The sequence below is a fragment of the Carlito syrichta genome, unplaced genomic scaffold (genome assembly GCF_000164805.1).
Source record: "Carlito syrichta isolate Samal-C Ts95f unplaced genomic scaffold, Tarsius_syrichta-2.0.1 Scaffold304635, whole genome shotgun sequence".
NCBI lineage: Eukaryota > Metazoa > Chordata > Mammalia > Primates > Tarsiidae > Carlito > Carlito syrichta.
The window spans coordinates 426,992-453,096 of record NW_007248731.1 but is presented as its reverse complement, the minus strand read 5'-3'; the positions used below and the strand labels follow the sequence as shown (position 1 = coordinate 453,096).

The 26,105-nt window shown below is 46.4% G+C and overlaps 1 protein-coding gene across 1 annotated transcript in view; it reads right to left on the bottom strand.

Moving 5' to 3' along the window:
* ROR1 (receptor tyrosine kinase like orphan receptor 1) overlaps nt 1–25,917 on the bottom strand; it is a 421,847-nt gene extending 395,930 nt beyond the window's left edge. The window contains exon 1 of the mRNA XM_021713621.1: nt 25,800–25,917. Within this exon, the coding sequence (XP_021569296.1) occupies nt 25,800–25,854 (55 nt within the window). The 5' untranslated portion in view covers nt 25,855–25,917. The remainder of the gene's footprint in view (nt 1–25,799) is intronic.
* Nucleotides 25,918–26,105: the final 188 nt, after the last annotated feature.

Genomic DNA, 26,105 nt, shown 5'->3' with positions numbered 1-26,105 from the left:
GAGATAATGTACTTTAGAGCCACAAAATGTAAATTGACAAAACAGGAGTATGAAAAGAGAGTGGTTACGTCTATGAAAACTAAGTCAAATTCTTTGAAAAGGTGAAATAAACATAACTCCCTCCCTCAAAGAAAAACTATTGCTGCATGAGCTGTGATATAAGGCAAAACAGTTGGGGAAGGCAAAAAATATCTACAAGATTCTCCATTTAGAGTGCTTTACATGTGTCTTTAAATTTCTAATCTGCTTCAGAGAAAACAAAGCTGGACACCAAAGACGATGTTTGATAAGTAAGGTGTGGATGTGAAAGAAGACAGCATCCTCTAAACTCCAGACCCAGCTCAAAGGAACATCCTGGGCCCAACATCACCAGACTAAACGAATGTACAGTTAGGCATTTAAAGTGAAATCAGATGGTTAGTGTCATTTCTTCACTCCCTATTTTAACTGACCTTTTCCATTAACCGTCTAACTAGTGCTGAATAAGAAGGCTCCTACTTAACCATTACTATCTGAAAGAAGGGGAAGAAGGAACCTCGAAAAGAAAATATAACTGATTCAGTGGAGTTCAAAAAATAGATGATGACCATACATTGAGCCACATAACACGTACATCCACATTAAGAGTAGAAGATTCAAAAACAGGTTAAAACAGGAGATTTCAAAAGCTATTGATTCTTTAAGGCCACTCATTAAATCATACAAAAGACATGAAGTTAATGTAAAATTAACTGTAATAATGATAATACAGCACTGTAATAATGATAATACAGCAATTCTCTCATCAAGTAACTGAACCATCTGCACGGGGGGCTCAAATCAAATAATATCAGCACCAAGTAACACTTATCAAGTTCCTACTATAAACTAAGAGCACTACATTATGTCATTCAATCTTCACCCAAAAAACTAGTAAAACACACAACAGGCCGGGCTCAGTGGCTCAGCCTGTCATCCCAGTACTTTGGGAGGCTGAGGCGAGTAGATTGCCTGAGCCTGCAGGTTCAAGACCAGCCAGGGCAACTTGGCAAGACCTTGTCTCTACAATAAATCAGAAAATTTAGCCAGGCGCGGTAGTGTATGCCTGTAGTTCCAGCTTCTTGGAAGGCTGAGGTGGAAGGATCGCCAGAGCCCACGCTGTCAACACTGGGGTGGCCGTGAGTGTGCCACTGCACTCCAGCCTGGGTGACAGTGAGACTCTGACTCAAAACGCACGCAAACATACACTCTTTATAGATGAAAAATACCTGAGATTACAAGGGGTCAAGTGGCATCCCCGCAGTGGCAGCTCTGGGACTCAGGGTCAGTCCAACTTCACCATGCTACCTCCTAGAATGACAAAATTCCGGACTTCAAGGTTGAGAAAGTCCTCACCCTTTCTCGGAGCAATGTGTCTCAGATGTTACTGTACAGGTCACTCACCGGGGCACTTTGACTAACAGCAGTGTTGGATTCAGTACATCTGAAGTGTGTCTGAGATTCGCATTTTTAACGAGCTCCCAAGTGACGCAAACACTGCCGCTCCCAGGACCACATGAGAGCACATCCAATCGTCGTCTGTCTCAGAGGGCCCGGTTTCCTCCTGGAGGCAGATGTCATTCAGAACATCATTGCCCTTATCACCTCCCTAGCTCCTGGTCCTCAGCAGTTTCTTACACCCAACACAGGGCCGACCCTGCTGATGCCGAGTGGGTAAGAGCTCTGGGCATCACACCTATGAGAGGCCTGCTCCATGCCTGGCACAGGAACACCGAGAAGAGCAAGAGAAAAACCCACACTTCTGAGAGACTTTAATCTCAAATACAGAACCTACTCCTGAAAATATACTATTGTAATAAATTCACAAGCAAGTGGTAATTTCATAGATAACGGAGCAAAATCATCTTAAAGGAGTTGACACTGTCATCAGAATATCTTTAAGGAGTTAACACTCTTCACATTTTCAACATCCATGAGGAGAAACATCAAAGCAAAGATGGACCCAGGGACTCAGCCCTCCTAAGTCAAACCTTCTTATCTGTCCATGCAGCATCCCTGTCTTTCAGCCTGGCTGCCCGCCCAGCTCCTGGGCCGAGGAAACTATGCACAATCCTGCCTTCATTACTAGGGGAAATGTTAGCTTCTGCTTTTAATTAAGCACTTTATACTGATTTTCTTCTTTGACCATAAAAGATATCCAACTGCATATTTTCTAAATGATCCATACAGATCTAATAAACAGTGTTTTTCCAGTAAAAAGGCAGCTCCCACTGTCTCCCTCGTCTGCCATAAAAACTTGAGCTTTCCAATATTTGTTGATTTGACAACTATTTAACGAGGGTCTCTTTCATTTGGGCCAGGTTCAATGTGCTGGGCACTGAAGGAGAATTAAACACCATTCCTCCTCCCCACCCTAATCGCACAGTCCAGAGTGGGAGACAAACATGTAAACAAATAATCCCAAAAGAGAGTGACAGAGGTTGTTTCCAAACAAAAAACGGGAGAGGAAGGACAAGTGTTTTTTTCCTCTTCCTGATTCAAATGCAAAGTCATAATCCATATCCGATTTTAAAGAGCTAAGAGGTATAAACAAATGTAAAACAAACAGAATTACACAACACTCCTGAAATACACTTTGGCTAGCAATCAACAGCCACACTGACACTGGGCCAGGCACTCTCCTAGGCACGCAAGTGGTAACACAGAATTCTACTACCAAGGAGATTCCAATGCCCCTGGGGAACAAGATACAGAGAGATTAAATTAACAACCACAACCAGCATTCTAGAAGTTTTTTAAATACTAGAGGGAAAAGTGAGCCAATGTAGACCATGGCTAGGCCATGCAGAGCCTTGATCTCCCATGGCCATTGGCAATGGGAAGTCACTGAAGATTTTTTTTTTTGAGGAAGGGAAATGACATGAATAAGAAAAATTATTCTTTATTGAACACTACTAGGTGCCAGGAACTCTTATTCCAGGAGCTTTACATGTATTATCTCAAATTTCCGAACAGCCTACCATGTGACCATCCCCTTTCTACAGACAATGAAACAGGGACTCAGAAACATCTAGCAAATGTCTATAAGGTCACATGGCTACTAAGTGATGGAGCTGGGAAAGTTAATCTAGCTGGATGGATTCATGAAAGAAAGAGATGACCAGCAGGGACATTAGCATAAGACCCTTGGATCTTCCAGGTGACACTGAATATAAGGAAGTTTATAAAGCATCTCACCCAAAGCTTCATCTATTTTTTTCAGAGTAGTCTAGAGATTACTCACTGTAGGGCAACAATAAAGTAAAAAAACCACCGTGTGCTAAGGACCTACTGTGTGTACTTGGGGATAGTAATTACGAGCCCCAACGACGACATGCAGAGAGGCTAGTGACTTGTCTGTAAACACAAGGCAAAGTGATGGCACCGCAGGACACCACACCGCCCTGCCGTCCCCCCATTCTGGCAAGCAGCCGGGCTCAAGCCCACGCATGGTACTCAGACTCGCCACAAGGGGTCAGGTCTGCGGCCTCCTCCTCCCCCAAAGGCAGCAGCCTCCACTGATTTGCAACTTGCCAGCTCTTCCGGGTCCTGATTCCAGATTGTTCTAACCAAGACCAGTAGCATAAGTTGCTAGGCCCCGTGCAAAATTAAAATGTGAGGCTCCTTGTTCAAAATAATATGAAGAATTTTTTTTTTGAGTTGGAGTCTTACTCTGTCACCCAGGCAGGAGTGCAGTGGCACACTCACGGTCGGTGACCTGCTGGGCTCCGGGGATCCTTCCGCCTCAGCCTTCCAAGCAGCCGGAACTACAGGCATGCACTATCATGCCCGGCTAACTTTTTGATTGATTGTAGTGACGAGGTGTCGCCAAGTCGCCCGGGCTGGTCTCGAACCCTCAGGCTCAGGCAATCCACTCACCTCGGCCTCCCAAAGTGCTGGGATGACAGGCCCGGCCAGGAATTTCAACTTCTCTGCAGAGCATTCCACTGATGCAGAGGTCCAACACAGAGGCTCTGTGCAGCTGGCCTGGTTCCGTGTCCCATGAAACCGGCCCTCATTCTAACCCAGTTCCTATTTCTCCAGGTTGGTCCCAGTGATGCAGGGCAAGGACTGGTTCCTGCAGAAGGACTCCTCCATTCTTACATTCAGGATCAGGAGATCTACCAAAAAGACAGCTTCTCAGTTCAGCGAGAACTGGCCCGGTATGGGCTCATCACATGAAGAAGGAAAAGGCTCTAAAAGCCAACTTGTTCCCCTTCCATTATAGGTTTCCAGTGATTATATGGTGTAGTATTCAGTGAAAAGGAATTCAGTGCTCTGCCCTACCAAAGGTTATCCTTAAGACAGAGCACACAAGGAAAAAGTCAAGACTACAATCAGTCCTACTTAAAAAAAAAAAAAAAAAAAAAAAAGCTATTCCTAAATTTGATATGTGAAGTTTGGTAAGAACAATAATAACAATAATCAACATTATTTGAGTGTTTACAATTACCAGTAACCATGATAAATCCTTTTTAAAGATTCACAGTCCTCACAACCCGAGATGCAATATTCTCCAATGTGTTCATTCACTTTCATAAAAGGTTTTTTTCAGTTGCTCATTTTTCTTGTGAAGAAGCCTATTTGTGAAACAGAGCTGAATTTTAGGTGGAGGGAGACCGAAACAAGCAAACAAGCCCTACTCCTTGTTTGGCCTTGGGCAAGTTCCCTTCCTTTGCTGGGCCAGGTATGCTCACCTGTACGTAGAGTTTGAGCCTATATGCTTTCAAGGCCCTTCAGACACTGATGGTCTGTGATTCTCAGAGCAAGAACCCAGGAGAGCTCACTCCTCTCCACTCAGCATCCCCACACACGCAGTTCCAGAGCACCGGGCGGACAAACCACAGAGCTTGGCACAACCGAAACACAACTGGTCTCACCGCAGGGACACAGAAGGTCCAGTCCTGGCTCTATCAATCTCTCTCTCACACTGTGACTTGCAGTAAACCACTTCGCCATTCTGAGCCTTGGTTTCCTTTTCCATAAATTTATTAGCAGTTACCTAAAGTCTTTCCTGATAAGACACAGTGTCTGGTGCCTAGAAAGTTCTCAACATTTGTTAGTTGTTAGTACCACGACCATTATTAGTTACTATGCCCTCGTTCATTGGTTCTCAACAACTTCAAATAAGAACACCCTTTTTTGCTGGGCGCAGTGGCTACACCTGTAATCTCAGCACTTTAGGAGGTAGAGGTGAGAGGATTCCCTGAGTCCAGGGGTTGGAGACCAGCCTGGGCAACTTGGCGAGACCACTTCTCTACAATAAATCAAAAAATTATCCAGGTGTGGCGGTGCTTGCCTGTAGTCCCAGCTATTTGGAAGGCTGAGGTGGAAGGATCACCGGAGCACAGCAGGTCAAGGCTGTGGTGGCCATGAGCATGACACTGTACTCTAGCCTGGGTGACTGAGTGAGACTCCAACTAAAAAAAGAAGACCCTTTTTCATGCAAAAAGTCCTCCTCCCACCTAATAGATTTAACATTTAGTATCAAGGTTTTAGGAAATATAGAATATAAAAAGTCACTATGAATGCTTATTTCAAGTCATCAAAGCAACATTTACAAATACTTGAAAAATTGGAAACATTTTTGCAATCACTGACGATGCTGGATTTTCAGATGATTCTGAGGACCTGGGGCTGGCACCCACTGCTCTGTACCACCTGCCAGCTCGGAAGCTCTCAGTCTCTCAGTTCATAGCCATCTCTATCTGCAATCACCTTGATTCTCACTTCCTCCTATCCTCTCTCCACAGCTGCCACTCCACACACCACCAAGATCTAAAACACAAAGAAGGCAAAAAGAAGAAATGTGTACATTCAGCATTTGGATCTGAACGTATGACTATTTGTGTGTGTTTCTGTCTTTAAGCCTTTTTTCTCACAGTATAAACTTTTGATGGGTAAGAGATGATATACCCAGTTCATGTAGAATGTTTGACACAGTCTTGGATAAATTCTTCATAACCATATTTTAACTCTATTTGGAAAAAACAATACAATATTAGAGAAGGAATCGTTCTTTTAAGCAATGCTTATTCAACTTTAATTTGCACACACATCACCTAGGAACCTTGTTAAAATGCAGATTCTGATCCAGTAGGCCTGAGGCTTATTTCTTTTTTTTTTTTTTAGTTTAGTTTTATTTTTTATTATTATGAGTACATAACAGGTATCTATATGCATGGGGTTTATGTAATGTTCTGATACAGACATATGGTGTGTAATGATCACATCAGGGTTATTAGGGTATTTATCACCTCAAGCATTTTTCAGTTAAAACTTTTTAAATTATTTATTCATTTTTTTCTCTTTTAAAGATGTGGGGTACAATTCAGGATTAGGGAGCTAAGGGGTCATCGTACAGGTAAAATTTGGGCCTCCCTTTGGTCCCCACTTCACCTGGTTTGAGATCAGTTGCCTTTACGGATGCTGAGATTGCATTTCTAATATGCTCCCAGGTGACGTTGATGCGGCTGGTTCACAGAGCTTGCTCCTGTCTCATCGCTTTGCAGATGAGAACTTGAGGACCAGAAAATGCAAGATTTTTGTCTGGGGTTGCCCAGCTAGTTTGAGGCAAAGCAAGGAACTCAAGTTTGCTGACTTTCAGTCCAGAACTCTTTCTGTTATGCCCTGATATCATCCTTTCTCTAGAAAGGGGGTGGGGGGACTTTTCTTAAAAAAAATTATCTCATCTTCCTTTCCCATGAAAAACAATTAATAAACCCACATATAAATATACACACACACAGAGGACAGAGGCTAAATTGTAGTGCCTTCTTCAGTTTACCCACACAGTGTTACAAACAAAAGATACTCAAGATAAGACGTGTCGATAAATTAACATCATGGGAGAAAAAGGGAACATTCTGATTGTAGTAATACTTTTATCTTTTTCACCTCCTTAAAGAATCCCTTCTGATCTCTAAAACTTCCAGTAAGTTTTCTGTAAGTTTTCCCTAAAGGCATTTTCTAAATTAAAAACTAATTGATTGGGAGAAAGTTTAAAACCAGTTATTATTCTAAGTCAATATTGAGGAAGAAGATAAGGGGTCTTTATTCTAGTATCAGCAGGATATTTCATGTTCCCGAATATCCTTTGCACTCGACCGTTTAAGGCCCGTGAAGTGCTTGAAGAGTCGCACTTAGCAGTCTAAGTGTTCAAACAGCATTCAAAGCTGCCTCACCCTCCCCCTCATACAGAATCTCTCCAAAGGGCTTCTGTGGCTTGGACCCGTGTTTTCACCATCTTAAGCGTTCAAGAAAGCTTGCTCAGTGCAGGCCCAAGAACACAGCGGATTCACAATATGTCCCGAACCCAAGGTCACATCCGCCACCTACAGTCACAAGTTTTCAAGGCTTTCAACAAGACTTTCTTTAAAAGGTCTGAAAACATGCCCCCAAAGGGAAGAAAAACAGACTATTTAGACTTCTTATTCTAGTCTACCACGTGCTAAAATCAACAAGTTCAGTGCAAATAGCTTGTATTTGGATCTCGCCATACTAGGAAGCCAAGGGACAAAAAGGTAACGCTTAAAGGCAAAGCTAATTTTTCCCCTTGAAAGAGGAAACACCAGTATAACTCCAAAGCCCCTACAGCCCCCTCAGAGGGGATTCCGGTAGTTTTTGTTTTTGTTTTTGTTTTTGTGAGTCAGAGTCTCCCTCTGTCCTTCAGGCTGGAGTGCAGTGACTTACTCAGGGCCACCCCAGTGCTGACCTGCTGGGCTCCAGCAATCCTTCCGCCTCAGCCTTCCAAGTAGCCAGAACTACAGGTGTGCGCTACCACGCCCGGCCAATTTTTTATTTATTTTAGAGACGAGGTCTTGCCAAGTTGCCCGGGCTGGTCTCGAACCTGCAGGCTTAGGCAGCCCAATCGCCTCAGCATCCCAAAGTGCTGGGATGACAGGCTGAGTTACCAAGTCCGGCCTTTCTGATAGTTTCTAACTGGAGGAATAGCCCCCTGGAGCTTGGACTGGCTGCCAACCCTCCCACCAGAACCTTCTGGAACCTGGCTCCCAACCCTGAACTCCCCTTCCCCACACAGTGTTCAGGGTTCTACATACACAGGCACCCTGGCCTGGGGGCCATGAACCACTGTTCACATCTCTATCGAGGTACCTGTCGAAATGAGTTCTAACTCCTCTGGTTATTTCTCTTTTCCGATCACCACTGCAACCCACAACCACCACCAGTTCCATGAATCCAGGAGCCCCTAGAAAACAGGGATAATGTCCCAGGCCCTGTGTATCCCTGGCACCCAGAAAGTCCCCAGCATGTAGTCAGGATTTTCAAAATGCTAGCTCTTATCACAATGTCACACTATGTTCTCTCTCCTTCTCCATTCTTGCTTCCTCCAGTGGGCTTCCTGAAAAAATTTAGGGCTGGAAAGGACAGTCAAGCCACCCGATTGCACAGAGGAGGAGATGAAGGAAGACCCTGGAGTAACTCCATCAGTGGAATCAGCTGGAAAGAGACTCCTTGGCCTCTGACGACTGGTCCTGGGCTATCCCAGCTCCTCCTCATTTTTTTATCTCTGGCCCAGGCCAGCAAGTCACCTGGACCACCACCAGTGAGAGAGAAGGAAGTTGGTTCCTTCGTGGCCTTGGTGCTAGAGGCCAGGAAAGCCGGTTTTTCAGACTCCAGCACTGAGGAATTCAGGGTGTTTAATTCTGGCCCGCACCTCAGGTTGCTCACCTGGAAAATGGTCGTCTTAGCACATGCTGATGGATGGCTCGCCATGGTCACGCTGTGCATGCCAGTGGCCCGTATGCGTTATCCCACTGCATCCTCACCAAGGGGAAATGGGGCACTAACATGAGTTAGTGCCCCAATTTTTACAGATGGGGAAACCGGGGCTTTGAGGTTTGCTCAAGGTCACAGTTAGTTGAGTGGGTTGTTCAGCTAACTTCCGGAGCCAGCACTTTGATTCCAGTCAGACTGCCTATGTCCAGGGTCCTTGCAGCCCCAGAGAGTGGTGACAGAGGAAGCCCTGGGCTGAGGGCAGCTGGAAGGCTCACCCCGTACATCCGGCTTCCCGACATCCAGGGCCTTTGCCCTTACCTAATTGCATTAGCGGCAGCTCTTCCTAATCCTAGGTGCATACAGTGGAGACAGGATTCTTTCCCCGGGGGCTCTGCTTCTCCCAAGATTAGCCAGTCCCCAGGAGGCTGTTATTCCAACCCCGGGGGGGATGGCAGCACAGCCAAGATGGAGCTTACTGCAGGAAGCCACGGCTGCCTCGGGGAAAACAAATCGCAGACTGGATGGCTAGGGTCTGATCACAGGCACCAGACGCTGTGCCAGCTAGATGGGTGCACACCTGCCAGTCTTCAGCAAGGGGCCACCGAAGCACCCGCACCCCCACGCACTTTCCAGGGGCGCTGCAAAGAGCATCAGCAAGCGTTCCGATTACAAAATAGATCCCAGGCATCTCCTCAGGACCCTCCCTAGAGCAACCAGCCAGACCCCGTCTCATTCACTATTGTATATTTCCAGCACCTAGCAAGTACCAGGTACCTAGTAGATGTTCAACCCATAATTTGGTTAACATTTTTTTAATTGACATGTAACAGATGTACGTATTTTGGAGGTCATGTGATATTTTGATACATTCATATAACGCGTGAAGCTCATATCAGGGTAATCACTGAGATAGCCACCACCTTAAACACTATCTTTTCTTTAGGCTAGGGGCATTTAAATTATTCTCTTCCAGCAATTTTGGAATGCACAATAGATTATTGTTAACAGTAGTTAACAGTAGTCATCCAACTGTCTACTGATCATTTGGTTGACAAGCAAATGAACTGACAGACCACGGGCATTGTGGCGGAGGCCAAGTACACCTCACCAGATCTGAGAGTAGTATCCAGGTTCACTGTCCATGATCAATTTGGGAGATGTCCCTTCACCCGGGCTGTCCCATTCTATAGCATGCCCCCCCCCAGTAATAACACCCACCTCTCCAAATCCCCTGGGATGGAGCCATGCTGTGCACAGGACTCCGGGACAGATGTAAAGGATCATTTAAAAGGTGGCCCTATTGGGGGCCACTTAAGCGACCTTTATCACGCACCTACCATCTACGCTGTGTGAAATGACAGAAAGCTGCCCACAGATCCTGATCTGGATCTCACAGATAGCCTGGCACTGTGAAAGAGGGTGGATCAGAAATCCTAGCACCTCCAGCCATTTCTTCAGACGTGTGAGAAGGATTTCTTTAGAAATGTGAAACTCCTCCACACCAACTTCATCGCAGAGTTCTGGATCCTGAAACACACTTGGTCGTGCAACTGGATCCTCAGATAATCCACCCTCAGAGAGGTGTTCGGGGGAAGGAACCAAAGAAGTGACCTGAGTCACAGACTTCCATTTTTCTCTCACTCTCTCTCTTTGCACGAGGCAAGGAACGAGAATTGGTGTCATAATGCAGTAAGAATAAAGTGATGCTCTCTTGGTACCATGCAGTTTGCAATGTCCTTTCATCTGGACTTCCTACTTAGCACACATAATAATCCTCTGAGAGTTTATTAGACCAATTTACAAATCAGGAATGGAAGCCCAGCGAAGTTGAGCATCTCACCCAAGATCACACAACAGATGAGTAGCGGGGCCAGGCCCAAACTGAGATTTTCTCTCCAAACCATATGCTCTTTCCTCTGGACAGGGCTGAGGTATACCTATGCCCCTGTAAATGAGAACTGCTCTGTCTTCCCATCATCTGGATGCTTGGCTTGTGGCTGAGGCTGCCTCACCTGTGAAATGAGGTAAGATAAAAATAAGACCTACCTAACAGGGTGGCTGCAATGCCTGAATACTGCCTGGTGCACAGTATGTGCCATTACTAGCAATACAGAAGCAGGTGTCAGATATATTGTTAACTGCCAACACTCCCACTTCAAGGTGTTTGTACTCACCGCTCCTCCCCCAGACAGCCACAGGACTCACCCCTTCCCTCTAGGCAGGCGTCTGCCCAAGAGTCCTTTAACAGGCCTTCCAGACCATCCTCTGTGCCAGCCAGCACCCACCCCGCCCCATCCCTTACCCAGCACGAGCTCTTGTCCCTGCTTCATTTTCCCTTGTGCTTACTATGACCTGATGTGGCATTACTTCTTTATTTCTAAACACTTCCGTGACGAGGGTCTTTGTTTTGTTCACTGTCTTATCCTCAGCTTCAAGGGCAATGCCTACCACATAAATATGTGCAGAGTGAATGGGTCCATTCACCAAGAAATGAAGACGAAACCGCGCATGCCCTCTGAACCTTCGATTTCAGATAAGCTTTGTGAGGTGCCCTTCCATCCTTCAGCTCCCCCATTCTTCCATCCTCTTCAGGGAAGGAGTTAAAACTCTCACGGTGGGAGAAAAAGAAACTAACACCCCCTATCCTGAACCCCACTCCTCCCTCCAGCCCCAGCCATGAGGCGACCAGACGTGGGGGCTCAGCCTCCTTCTGGGTGGCTTGGCCTTGGCGGAGCAGCTGAGGCTCCCAGGGAAAAGCTGCCTCTCAGGAAGGGGCCTGGGAAGCGAGTTTTATCACTCAGTCAAGAGTCAATATTGCAGGCAGCAGATTTTGTGCTCTTGTTTGTCAGAATAAGCCCCCACATTACTATGAATATCACTTTAAAAATGCATAGTGGCCTATTGTGTTCCTGCCTCCCAGACACATTTCTTCCAGTGACACCTCCTTGGAGAGAAGTTTCCAGATTCTCTCTCCTCCACTCTGACAGGAGCCTCTCACCCCCATACTTCCCAAGTGAGAGTGCCCAAACTCTCACTGCGCCACCTCCATCTTTTTCATGCTCCCCACCAGGCCAGCCTCTGAGCCCCCGCAGAGGGCCTGGAGCCCAGCACCCTGCCCAGGCCTGACACCCAGCGGACCTCCGTGTGTCTGCTGACCAAGGTCCACTTCTGGCTAACACTGCCAGGCAAGAAATAAAAACATCCCAGGCTTCTCTCCTCCCCCACCACTGTCCCCGTCCCCAAGAAACCCAGGCAAAGCTTTATTAAGCTCCCTTTTCTCTCTCCTGCACGGATGAAAGGTGTCCCCGCTAAAAGCAGATGGCTCTGGGCTCTAAAGCAGAGTTTCTGTAGAAAATCCACAGACACACGGGCCTTTCTTACCAGATTTGCATCCAGATGGCTTGCAAGTGGAAAAAACGTATAGAAAATGTCCCCCTCTGCTTATTAAGAGAGAGTAGAGAGAGGAAGAGCTCCCCAGGGGATATTTCCCCAGTAATGAGACCTCTTGCAGAATTCCAGAAGAAAGAAAGGGGAGGGGAGAGAAAGCCGCTCAGGGCAAGCAGCAAGCACTCGCCACCTCACCACCATTTCCAGGCTGCAGGGCTGCTCTCCCGTGGCCAGGTTCCAGGATGTTCCACCCCTTTCCTCGAACCTAATACGATGAAAAGGAGACAGAGGAGGGCGGCCAAGGAGAGATTGACTTGGGTGTCAATAAAGAGCAGAGCAACCCTAATCTACAGCCACCAGAAACCAGTTATCACAGAGTTTCCATCTTGGGAAAACAGCCCAGCTATCAGGCTGCCCACTGTTCCCCTCCGAAGAGAACCCACGGCAGATTGAATTTAGTCGGGATTGGCTTTTACAGGGCTAGGTTCCTCAGCTGTCGGAAGAGAGCCTGGAGGTGTTCAGTTGTCCAAAGATGCATTGTAAATTCCCACATAGTAACAGTAAAGTAACCTGGGGCTGTCACAGTCTCCAGGAAGGAAGAATGAGACTTAGTAAAAGGAAATGGAATCCACTCAACTGGACCAGGCCCTGAGGAGACCCAGAGATGCACCCAGCCCAGTGACACAGAAGATGCTGAAAACACCATCATTACGTAAATATTAATGACCAATTATGATGAAGGCTGTTCAAAAACACAGGGTGCTAGGAAAACAAGTGTGTTGAGTCAAGAAAGCAAGCCAGGGTAGGACTGTGGCTGATGGGCAAAGGAAGGGTGTTCCTGCAGGAAGGAACAGCCCGTGAAAAGTCACCATGTACAAAGATGCCCAGTGAGACCCGAGAGGGGACCATCAACAGTCTGGGAAGAGCAGCCTGAGAGCCGTGTCAGGGGATCCTTGATGGGATACATGATTGTGCCCCACTGTCCTCCTCCCCCACTTCATTTCTTCATGTCGGACTCTAGGTCTTAATTTTCTGTTGCCCTGGCACCTGTGAATGTCCTTCTGGATACCTCAGAAGTGATCATTGTCTGGGGCAGTGCCCAGCCCCGACGGCAAGAAGCACTCAGGCGTCCCAGCTCACCGCTTCGCCCACAAGGGAAGGAATCAAGTCCGTATTGGGTCACTCTCACAAGCTCCACTTCCTTCAGAAAAACTCCCCAATAATTCCGACCAACGCTGGGCTCTCCTTGATCCACAAAACTTAGTACTTTCATTGTGGCACTTAATTATTGTGAATTTGGCATTCATGCAATACATATTTAGTGATTCCTACTGAGTAAAATGTGCTGGACCAGACATTAGTTAACTAATATGAGTTCCCATCCCTGCCCATACAGGAGTGGACAGACTGAAAGGCAACTGTGAAGTGGCCCTGTAGACATTGTTAACCATCTCTGAGCCTCTGTTTTCTCTTGGGAATATAGTTGTGATCTCTTTTTTAAAATGCACATACATAAATACACTATCCAGGGCTACCTCTGAATGGTAAGGTTATGGGTGATTTTTGTTCTCATTATACACTTCTGAATTTGCTTTTAAATGGATCTATAGTTTCTCATCAGAAAAAGCAATAAAACTGCTTCCTTTTAGGTTACAAAAAAGATAACACCTACTTGATTTTGTTTTGAAGATTAGTGAGGTAAGATCTTACACTGTCAGGACACAATCACCTCAAGAAAGCAGAGTCTGTGGCTCAGATAAGGAAACCCCGAGGAGGTAGAGGAGAGATTAGAACCTGTCAGACCTCCGACCACCTCTCGGCAACGCCTGCTCTGGACGTGAAAGTCACTCCTCCACACTTGCTGCTTTCCCCAGGCTCAGACATGGCCAAGGACATCTCTCAGCTGCCCCACCCAGAAGGACAACCTCTCAGTCCCAGGGAAACACTATGATTAGTGTGGGCAAGAGACATTCCTTTTCCGAACAGAGGAAAGGGCATTTCCTGAAAGGAGGGAGCAGGGGCTGGGAACTTGAAATCAGGGCAATAGTTCTCTGCAGAGACAAAATCGTGATTCCACTACAAAATACCAAATGCCCCGCGAAGCGCTCGGCCCACAGGCATGCTCAAAAACTGATGATGACAGTTCTTGCAAAGATAAAATCTAGGAGTGTTGGGCTAAATCAGAACAAGAGGGTGTGACTTGGGTGGGCTGTGTGAGAATCCTGGCAGGAGGGGAGGACACAGGGGATGGAAGGGAAGAAGGCTGAAGCGGGTCAGGCGGATTCCTGAATGTGGGTGCACTGGAGGCTGAAGAACAAGCAAGAATTCCATGAAAAGAGGAAATGGCCTGAGCCAGATGTACCAGGGAGGTGAGCAGGTGCTAGGGTAGAGATTTCTGGAGGCTGCAAGACAGGTGACAGGCCCTGAACAAAGAACCGGACATTGACATCTGATTCAATTCGTTCTTCTCAGACCTCTTTGAGTGTATCCATCTTGCTTCCCTAACAAAACAGCCAACTTCCTACGGGAGGGGATATTGCCATAAATTTCTCCTGCATTCATTTTAGTTGCTAAACAAATATTTAACCAAACGGAAGAACCGTTTCTTGGTAGTTTACACAGGACGCGTCACTCGGCAGGTGAAGGAGCTGTGCCTCTCGGGACCCTTCTTTCCCCCATTCCTCCCCTCAGATTGTCTGGATTCTGTGAGTTTGGGGGAAGCCACTTGCGCTCACATCCTGGAATGGCTAAGAAACTTTCTAAACCTGAGCTCTGAGGCAAAGATGGGGTCGGGTCATCTGTAAAACGTGTCAAGCATCTCATCGATAAAGTTGTAACCCCAACACGATCATGAAATCTGGCAATTGCTTCTTGAAAGAGAAAACGTGGCTGGGCACAGTGGCTCATGCCTATAATCCCAGCACTTTGGGAGGCCAAGGTGAGAGGACTGCCTGAGCCCACAGGTTCGAGACCAGCCCGGGCAACTTGGTGAGAACTCATCTCTACAATAAACAAACAAACAAAATTAGCTGGGCATGGTGGTGCATGCCTGTAGTTCCACTTACTTGGAAGGCTGAGGTGGAGGAATCGCCTGAGCCCAGCAGGTTGAGGCTGCAGTGGACGGGAGCATGCCACTGCCCTCCAGCCTGGGTGACAGAGTGAGACTCCCACTCAAAATAAATAAATAAAAATAATTTTTAAAGAAAGAAAGAAAACTCAAGTGGCAGCTGGCATAAGCGGGTAAATGTTTTGCTTGCTGTGCTGGGTGCTTTCTTCCCAGTGAGGGAGACCAATCGGCCTTAAATCTTAGACTCTCTCTGCCCCTTTTCTATTGCCTCCTTCTAGGGACTTGAGGCACAGTCCTGGGCAGTGACTCACACACGAATGGGTAGAACAAACTGGGCATGCTTAGCTCAGCTCCCCCTTCCTCATTCTGGAAGAGGGATGCCCTTTATCAGGTGTCCCCTGGGAGGCTCCAACAGCAGACTTTGACCCACTAAAGACCATCTGGTCTCAGGCAAAGTTTTTGATTCCTTGACGTGGGGACACTGGATACGAGTGGGCAGAGCACTAGGAGCTGCAGAGAGGAAAAGAAGGTGAATAAATCACCAGTAGATTAAGAACATCATCAGAGATTGTTTCTGTTTGTTAAGAGTCGCCTGCACACCTCATCTCAAACAGGCAATATCTTGGGGCTGGAAATTCCCACACAATGCCCAACAGTTCTCTGAAGGAGGAAGTCATCGACACAGTCATAACTGGATTAAGCATTACTTGTCAAGTTATGCATACGAAGGGCTAGTACATCCCATAATCACACTGAAAGTTCAGGTAGGAAAAACAACCCTCCAGGAAGTGTGAAAATTATGCAAAAACTGTGAAATACCTCAGTTGGAGTGACATCCAAGAGGCAGGGATATAATCTGTCTTATGGAGAAAAAGCAAAATAAGTTGCTTTGATGAACAGTAACTGAACCCATCCGGAATCGGTGTCAATTTCCCATGAAAAACAGATAAGAGGCTTTCAAGGATATCTAGGGTTTCAAGCAGCGGGTTCTATTTTTACCTTATGACGTTTAACCTTCACAGAACATAAGGAAGTCCATGTCCTTGAGCAACATTCACATAACTATAAGCAAAAGCATCCAGGTGCTACAAAGGCCTACCTCAGAGATGACTGCATTATAAGCCTATGCCAAGGCCCTTCTCTTCCTGGCTCCTCTGCCTGCTACCATCACCAACCACTTAGGACGCGCCTTGTTTTTAAGTAACCTCTCTCTGTCTATTTGCAAGGGAATTTTCTCAAGTTGCTGGGATCCCAGTGCTAGGCCACACCTACAACTGCTTCTCAACTAACCGTCTCTAAAAAATACCAGCTAGTTTGAGGGTTCTGCGGATGAAACAAGTGAGAATCAGGAAAATTCATCTGCTGGTGAAAACAGTGGTGTATCAGTGTCTTAGAGCCCAAAATTGCAAATACAAATAATCTCACCAAGCAGAATGCATGACAGGACCAAAGTCAAAGAGCCTGGGACTCAGACAGGCTCCACTGGCTACAGAGTGACTGACCTTGACTGAGTTGCCAACCTCGCTCGCCTAATTTAAAAGGGGAAAGAGGAAGAAATCCTATTTCATCGTTATTCCTTGGAAAATTAAAGGTAATACTGTACATAAAACAATTTTGTAAGCAGCAAAGCCCTATACAAATGGAGGATTTAATTGTAATTATTTTGACTCAGCTATTTGGCTGGGATCTTATAAAGAATTTTAATCATCAGAAAAAGTTAAAAAAAAAAAAACTGAGACGCAATATGGCATAATGATTAAGAACAACACCCAGGCCTCGGGATACCTAGCTTTCCCACTTAACTCGCTGTCTTTGGGCAGGTTACTTACCTTCTTTGTACCTCAGTTTCCTTATCTGGAAAATGGGGACCATAACTAATGCCCCCCTCATAAGGCTTCCATGAAGACTATGCAAGTGAAAACACTTAAAGAACTTAGAATGGCACCTGCCACACAGTATGCTCGATGTGTTAATCACCAGTATATGATTATGATTTTCATCAAGCAGGCCAAGGGCAGACTAGAATTTAGTAGGCTGCACTACACAACAAAGCTGTTACAGTAGCGGGAATGTGGCACAATCCTATACCTTTGACAAGCAGCTCTGTAATGTATAACGCTTTTAACTCCCTGGGGCACACCTAGGAGAGAAAGACAAGTCCTCAGGCTCCCCTCCTCCTTCACCCTGCATAGGCAGAAAAAGTTACAGGCATCACTCCAAGGCCCCTCTTTTCTTCATTCTCCTATCCCCTGGATACCAGCTTCATCCCAAGGAGAAGGCCTGGATCTAAGAACCTGGGACTACCTTGGCAAGTCCACAGAGACCAGAGCAGCTGCAGAATTGTGGTCCTTTGTGGGCAGCAGGATGTCCAACTCTTCCTCCTCCCCTCACCCTTCAATCCATCATCTTCTCAAGCCTTCCTTCAAGGCTCAATTGTGGTCCACTTCTTCCCCAAAGACCTCTCCCATCTCAGGATTCTGCATACAGAATTGTCAACTCTGTATTCACTGGCTGTATAATCATTTCCCAAATTCCTATTTTATTGCCCCTAAAAGGTAAACTCCCTGAGGGCAAGGCCAGTCTCAGTTCCTCTCACACTGTGCTCAGGAAGCACACTATGCATGCCATAAATAATTCAGGAAGGCATGGTGGCGTGTGCCTGCAGTTCCAGCTACTTGGAAGGCTGAGGCAGAAGGATCACCTGAGCCCAGCAGGTTGTGGCTGCGGTGGCTGTGAGTGTGCCACTGCACTTCAGCCTGGGCGACAGAGTCTAACTAAAAAAAATAAATAATGATAATTCAGGAAGGAGTTTAATTCAGTGGAGGGAGCCCCAGATCAGACACAAACTAGGTTTCCTATTGTATTCCATCTAAAAACGTTGGTCCTGACCCACTAAACTGATCTCACAGCATACTACAGTTTATTTTTATTTATTTTATTTTATTTTTTGAGTTGGAGTCTCACTCTGTTGCCCAGACTGGAGTGCAGTGGCATGCTCCCAGCCACTGCAGCCTCGACTGCTGGACTCCAGCAATCCTCCCGCCTCAGCCTTCCAGTAGCCAGAACGACAGGCGCGCACTACCACGCCTAGCTCATTTTTGATTTATTGTAGAGAGGAGGTCTCACCAAGTTGCCCGGGCCGGTCTCGAACCCTCAGGCTCAGGTAATCCACTCGCCTTGGCCTCCCAAAGGGCTGGGATTACAGACTGAGCCACCAAGCCAGGCCCACTTTACAGACTGAAGTGAGTTAAGGTAACATTAGCCGCTGTAACTGAAGAATCCCCCAAACCTCAGCCTTTACAAAAGTCTGGTCCACATAAAACCCAAACAAGTGTGGCTTCCTCCATGCCTGAGGGAAGGTCCCAGGCTCTTCCATCTGGTGGCATCTTCAGCACATGATTTCTAAGGTGGCCAGGCCGCAGAAGGGATCGCAGCACTCCCACCTGGGGAGATTTTTGTGGATCAAGCCTGCAAATGACACTGACTACCACCGATCTCATTCGCACACGTTGGCTACCGTTGAGTTCCATGGCCTCAGTTAACTGCGAGGCAGCTGGGAGATGTTACCAAGCCATATGACCGGAAGAGACAGAAAGAGATTTGGTGATCAGCTAGGAATCTCTGCCATAAATTCAAGATCTGAAAAGCCCTCCGAAGCAATGATCGAACCTTATTCATCCTTATATCTCCTGTGAGACTATCAGAAGACTTGATTCACAGTAAGTGCATAGAATGTCTGGTCCATGAATGAATGAAAGGCAAGCGGAAAATCCTGGCCGGAGTTACGGAGGCGTCCAACTCTAAACCTGTGCAAATCTCCTCCCACACCCAAAGCAGAGTCCAGTCTTAAAAGCCAGGACTGGGACAGGTGGGGAAGATACAAAAACAGCTGTCTTGGTGTCTCCCCTTCCATCTGGCAATGGCACTTAAAATCTTCCAAAAACCAAATGTCCGTTGAAAAAGTGCATGGCAGAGCAAGAGTGCCCAGGTTTTAGAAGCAGCAAATCCTGACCAGGCCTCTCATGGGCTTCCGTACTCAGCAGAGAACTCTCTGAGCGCTCATTATGTGTGTGGCGCGGTGCTGTGTGTGTTCCACGAACGATTACATTAAACCCTCACAACGAGCCTATGAAAGAGGCATTCATGTTCTCCCCCTGACCTTCCAATTCCATGAGAACTAATGTCTTCTACTCCTGTGTTCTCAGGGCACTTTTTCTACAACCCTTTCCTGTAATTCACTTGTGGGAGAGATCATTGGTATGGGTCAGTAACATGTCTTCTGCCTGTTAGTCTCCTCAGTAACACTTTATTTTTATTTTATTTTATGAGTTGGAGCCTCACTTTGTCACCCAGGCTGGAATGCCGTGGCATGCTCACGGCCACCGCAGCCTCGACCTGCTGGGCAGGTGATCCTTCCGCCTCAGCCTTCCAAGTAGCTGGAACCACAGGCATCTGCCACCACGCCCAGCTAATTTTTTGATTGATTGTAGAGATGAGGTCTCACCATGTTGCCCAGGCTGGTCTTGAATGTCTGAGTTCAGGCAATCCTCTTGCCTCCGCCTCCCAAAGTGCTAGGATTACAGCTGTGAGCCACTGCACCAGCCCTCTCAGTCACACTTTAAAGATCATGGAAACAGCATATGCTTGAGAATCAAAATACCTAGATTCAAATCCCAAATCCCAACTTAATAGCTGTATGAGGTTGGCACTTATCTCTCTGAGTCTCAATTTCCTTGTCTGGAAAATGGAACCAGAAATCCAACCTCCAAAGAGTGCTGCGACAGCTAAACTTAGGATCTTTAAGGAATAATACCTGTCACACAGAGGGCCCTCAAAAAAGTAAGACTTTTCCTCCTTCCTCTCTCTTGGGGAGCAAGGATAATGTTTTATTCCTGGCCACTAATACTACATCTTGAGCATAATAAATATATAATAAATGTTAGTTGAAATACGCTGAGTGACAAGCTTTACTGCTGAAAAATAAAAATAAAAAAACAAACTCTCTTTGTCTTCAGAAGGACTTTTTGTCACCCCTCCCCCTTCCCACACACTTCATTACTCTTCCCTCTTTGGGTAACATGAACTTTTTTTTCATTTTGTGCTCAGAAAACTTAAATGGCAAACAGAGCACCTCAGGATTCTTTCCTCCGGCCATTATCCTTCTCTTTCAAGTTGTGCTCAGCAAGATTATTTGGATATTAGAGCTAAAAACGGTCAGATTACAAGCGGAGGTCCCTGAAATGTAACATTCCCCATTGTAGGATTCTGGAATTACACCAACCACCAGGGAGGGGTGTCTCTTCCCCAATGAGCTCGAGGTTCTGAAAAAAGCCTTTGTTTTAAGGTTTTGCAAAACAGCACTGTGGAATCTCCTCCCATCCAGGTCCCGGGGCTGGCCCGGGTGCCTGGGTGCCACGCAGAGCCGCAGTGTCGCTATGCTCCCTGTAAGGCAGAACACTGGAGGGTTTTAAGTTATTGTAAAAGTGGCTGCTCTCTGAGCCTTGTTGCTGTCTTGCAGCATAAGGGTCATCGCCTTGAAGCACAATTTTCTGATTCCTCCAGCCAGCCCCTGATAACGACGGTAGTAGCTAACATACTTTGTGTTCGTTAGGTCTATGGCGCTGTGTGCAGGGCTCTGTGTTCATACTATTCTTTATTTCACAGAAACTCTGTAAGTCTGACGTTATTGTGATCCCTGTTTTGCAGATAAGGAAACAGGCTCAGAAGGTTGAGTAACTGCCCCCAAATCAGCAGCAAAACCCCAATTCAAACCCCACTCCTCATCAGGTTCAAATCCCATTCTATTTCTGTTACTCCATGCCGCCTCTTTAAACAGCTATCAAAGAAGGTCCATTCTGTACAGAAATTCTTGAAAAAATAAACAGTTTGGAATGGTTGATCTTTTAGCCCCCTTCTCTCTTTAAAAAAAATTATATATATATATATATATATATATATATATATATATATATATATATGATTCTATGGAGAGAAGAAAAAAGAAGGAAATGTAAGGAGGCCAAACATTATGAGGCTTGGCTTATCAGTATTTAATAACAGCCTTTGGATCGAGACTCTACAAAATCTTATTTATGGACAGACAGTTACTGTTAAGCAGAGCCTTTTTATACAACCTTTTCATCTGAGGATGTTGTAGCCTTCTACTGCCTTTCTATTAGTGAGAGATGAGGTGTGAAATTTGCTGGCCCTGCCAAGATTATCCCATTAAATTATCTGCCCTCTTCCAGTGTAACTCACTCAGGGGCAACAGTTTGAGACTCGGGCCCTGGGGATGTCCATGCCTGGGCGTCCTCGGCGGGCGGAGACGGAGGGAGAAAGGACAAAGTTCAGGTGGTGGTAGCATCCCAGTGACATAGCATCAATCCACGTTTCACTGCCTTACCAAAATAAAGTGGATGCCACAATTATCCCATTCCTAAACAAACTGAAAACCCCAACCGAGCTTACTGCAACAAAGAGAGAGCCTTTTTACTGCTGTTTATTTTTATTTTGTATTCGTTAGCTTTTTAGATATTCCTGGCATGCAAGTCAGGCTCCGTGTAACAAGCAGCTGCATTTAGTTAAGGATTTTCTAAGAGTTCCCCCCATCCCCTCCCCCTTCAACTCCAGAGAACTTTCTCAGACTCTCCTTTCTCTCCGTGTGCCTACAGAACAGCTTCTCCTGTCACACCCCAGGGAATGGGTGAAGGCAGGCTGAGGCCCTTCTGTCTGAGAAAAAGGCCTGGAAGACCTGCGTGTTTCCCAGCTGGAACTAGATTTGCCAGGGTCTGGTCCGCACTGGGATCTGAAGCTGGCAAACAGGCTCACCCACCAGAGAGCACTCTAATAAATCACCCCCTCCTCAGCCTCCAAGAGGAGTTGTCCACCAAGATGCGAATGCAAAGACACTTCATCAAAACACATCTCAGCGCCATTTGGGAGGAACTGGCAGACACACTCCTCAAACCTCATCAAAGCTACATTTCAAGCCAGGCTCGGTGGCTCAACCTGTAATCCCGTGCCTTTGGGAGGCTGAGGTGAGTGGACTGCCTGAGCCTGTGGGTTCGAGACCCGCCTGGGCAGCGAGACCTCATCTCTACAATAAATCAAAAAATCAGCCGGGCATGGTGGCGCATGCCTGTAATTCCGGCTACTCGGAAGGCTGAGGCGGAAGGATCGCCGGAGCCCAGCAGGCTGAGGCTGCGGTGGCCGGGAGCGGCCACTGCACTCCAGTCTGGGCGACAGAGTGAGACTCCGACTCAAAAAAAAAAAAAAAGTTACATTTCATTATATGTAAAAAAAAAATGTGATTCTTCCAGATCCAGAGGCCCAGGCCATCCAGGGGCTTCCAGCCTCTCTGAGTTACAGCAAGATTGGCTGGCTTAGGAAACTCCAAGATCGAAAGGAAAATTGACATTGGTTGTCGCCATTTCTCATAGCCTCTAGGTTATAGCTAAAGAAGCTCCCCTTGGCTGCTCTGGGAAAACCTGAGGAAATGCTACCGTCAGTTAGGGCTTGTAAACCCAGCGATGCCACTTCCTGGCAGTGTACCCTTAAGAAAGTAACTTAACCTCTCTGTGCCTAAGCTGACCCATCTGTAAAATTATAGGGTTGCCGTGAGGATTCAGTGAGTAAATACTTGGAAAAGGTTTACAGCAGTGACTAGCCTGTTGTAAGGATTACATAAGTGTCTATTAAATAAATTTCACAAACAAGGGCATCCCAGAATGCTTGGGTCCAGAGAAAGACATTTAGTTGAGGTCACAAGGACTTGGCACCATTCTTCAGCTTCTCCCAGGCCCAATTAACAGCCTGCCTGGTGAAAGGGAAACCGGGAAGTCAAAGGAGGGCTTCTTTGGAGTGGGCTATCCTGGAATAAGGCCTAGAGTAGCCACCAAAACTCAACCCCTTCCAGCCTATCCAGGAAGGCGGTCCATTGCCTCAGGCCTCAAACACTGGAGTCAGCAGTTTCCATCTTTGGGGGGTTGCAGTTTTCTCAGAAAATCAGATTATGGATATAGCTATAAACATACAACCATAAAAATGCATATAAAATTGTATATGTTATTTCTGGGGTTTCATATATCCTTAATTTCACGTACCCCAAGTTACTTTTATGTACTCACCTCTAGGCTGAGTACTGTTATCCAGGACTTGACATGCACAACTTTATTTAAATCTCAAAACACTTTCCTGTAAGGCTCAGAAAAGCTAAAGGACACATGCAGAGAAAAGATTCAACTCCAGGTCTGTCAAATGCCAAAGCCTGTGCTTGTAACCATTAAGCCACACCGTCAAGTTCTGCCACACTCCTTTTATACTAGAAGATGGGACGAGAAAAGGAAAAATCCTTGAACGCGTGCCATGTTGCATTTCTACTAAGAAAAGCAAATAAGAGCAGAATTTTGCATTCAACCAAAAAAGTGACCCTTTTGAACCACTGACCATCTATGTGCGTGTATATATATGCCATTTATATGCAGATACACATTTACATTGATATATATATATATATATATATATATGGCCTACAAAGCATTCTGTTCTCCATAGGGTCCTGTGTAAAGTTTTCCAAAAATATTTGAAAGGGTTAGGTGTTCACCACCCCAGGCAAATCTAACTTAAGAGTAAGGGATGCACCACATAGAAACTTTTTAAAAGTCTAATCAGGGGCCTATGCTCACCATATGAGAGAGTGGATATTATAGAGCAAAGTGGAGGTTTTTAAAGGCCACCTAACTAAGTATGAGGCAGATCATCCCAGGAATCAGAGGAGAAAAAAACAGCCGCCAGGGATGCTGAGTCAACATTCAGCCAGAGGGAGATAGCCTAAGTCTTTTTGCAAATATCAGTTCACTGAATCCTAACAACCCCATAAGGAAAATGACATAATTTGCTCATTTTACAGATGGGTAGATTTAGGCATGGGAGGTCAATGCCGAATTTTTAATATTTCCAAAACTGCCAGAGGCAATTGGACCACACCCTTTGCCCATCACACCTTGGCATGGCGCCCCCTAGCCTCCCAGGGAGGAACTCTGGGCATCTCTAAGAACTAAAGTTGGGGCTGGCTGACTTAGGCTCTCTGTTTTCACCAGCAAAGATGAGAGTCGAGAGACACCTAGTTTTAAAGGAGACGAGACAGACACCTATTAAATGGCAATGGAAGGTTTACAAACTGACAGCAAACACAGTAGCAGGCCATTTCCCTCTGGCTCCAAGCAGTCAAACCACAAGCTCTACAGGATTCCGAGAAAGGCCCAGGTCGGCTTCTAAAGCTCTAAGCTTGAGTGCCATTATAAGGGCTTCAGCTTCCCAGAGAAGTTTAACTTTGGGTCGGTCAGAGAAAGACAGGAGACCAACAACAAAAAAAGTAAATTTAAGTTTTGTCCTCCTGGCTAAAAGTGGCAGGAGAAATGCTAAGCACTTTTGAAAAATAAATTAAATATGTCTCCTCCCTCCTAAGCAGATTTCCTGAGCCACTGGCTAAGTTACCTTAGAAACCTTGAATCAGAAGAGGAAGTAAGTCTGCCTTCCACCAGAAGCCTTGTACCCAGAAAAAAGATCAAACCTGGAAATGAATTTATAAGACAATAGTAACAGATTTGAGCTCATTATCAAAGCCTATGGAATAGGCAGTACTCTTTCAAAAGTTCTTAAAGCATATAAACAGTTAAAGGAGACAGAATTTGAGTGGCTGCTGATAACAAGGGTGTCTTGCACTCAGCAAAAATCACTGCATGGACATTTATTTAAAAGCAGGTGACACCCCCTCCCCCCCACTCCCCCAGGGGCTGTGATCTAAAAGCAAACACTGTTGAAAGGTTAAGTACAAAGGAAAGGAGTCTGCAGAGGAAATAACTGAATTAATCAAGGCACCCAGCCTGGGGTCCGACCTGAGTTAGAATCGCCCCAGTTACCTCCGCCTCAATTTACTGGGCAGCCTCACTTCAGAAGGATGTTTACACGAGGGAGGCAGCATGGTTCATTTTTGCTTTTCACCCAGGTGTTGTGGCACAGGGCCAGATGTTTGGCATCACCAAGCAAAACATCCATGTGACCAAACTGTTTACATTTCATTAGGATTTTTCATCAGGAAGGTGCACTCCCCGCTGATGTACATTTTAATCACAATTAGGAGTTGGATTTACCCCGAGGGGTTTCCAGATTAGCGCAACCGCACTCAAGGATCAGTTTCAGAAATCATCCTCAGAAAAGACACCTCCCACTTCCCCAAACCTATCTCTAACAAACCAAAACGCACACACAACTCCCTTCCAGAGTGTGTCTTCTACCACGAAAGTTGTTAGCTCACTCTTAGTAAAAAGCTAGTTCTGCACTCAAGGTCTACGCAGTGGATGGATCTCTTGCCCCTCAACTGCGGTCACCCAGAGCCTTTTCCTGAACACAGTGCTAACTTGAAAATGAAAGCTGTATGAGAAAAAGGGCAGAGACCTCTTTATCCGCCCAGGTTTGGGGCTGGGAGTGGGGGAGGGCAGAATCCCAGGGCCTCGCAACCCCTCGAGCGATGCGTGCTACAAGTGAGACCCAGGGCCCCGGAGACTTTCATCAACTTTCCCCCTCCAACCTCCAAAGAATGAATCGGCCGTCTCCACAGGCGCGGCCGGGCTCTTCCCCCTCATTGTGTCCGGGCTCAAGCGCAGCGAGGATCCCAGCTTCCCGCAGCGAGCTAGACGCTCGGGCTTGCGGTGAAGTCTTTCTCTAACTGTTGCGATTGTCTTCGGAGATTACCAAAATCAAGTCAGCATTCGATGGCTGCGCCCCCGCTCGCCTGCAACACACACGTGCACACCCGGAGCGCCCTGGAGCCGCAGGCCGCCTCTGACAGCACGTTTCGCACAGAGTGGCAGGGCGCGCGCGTTCCGGCCTCGAT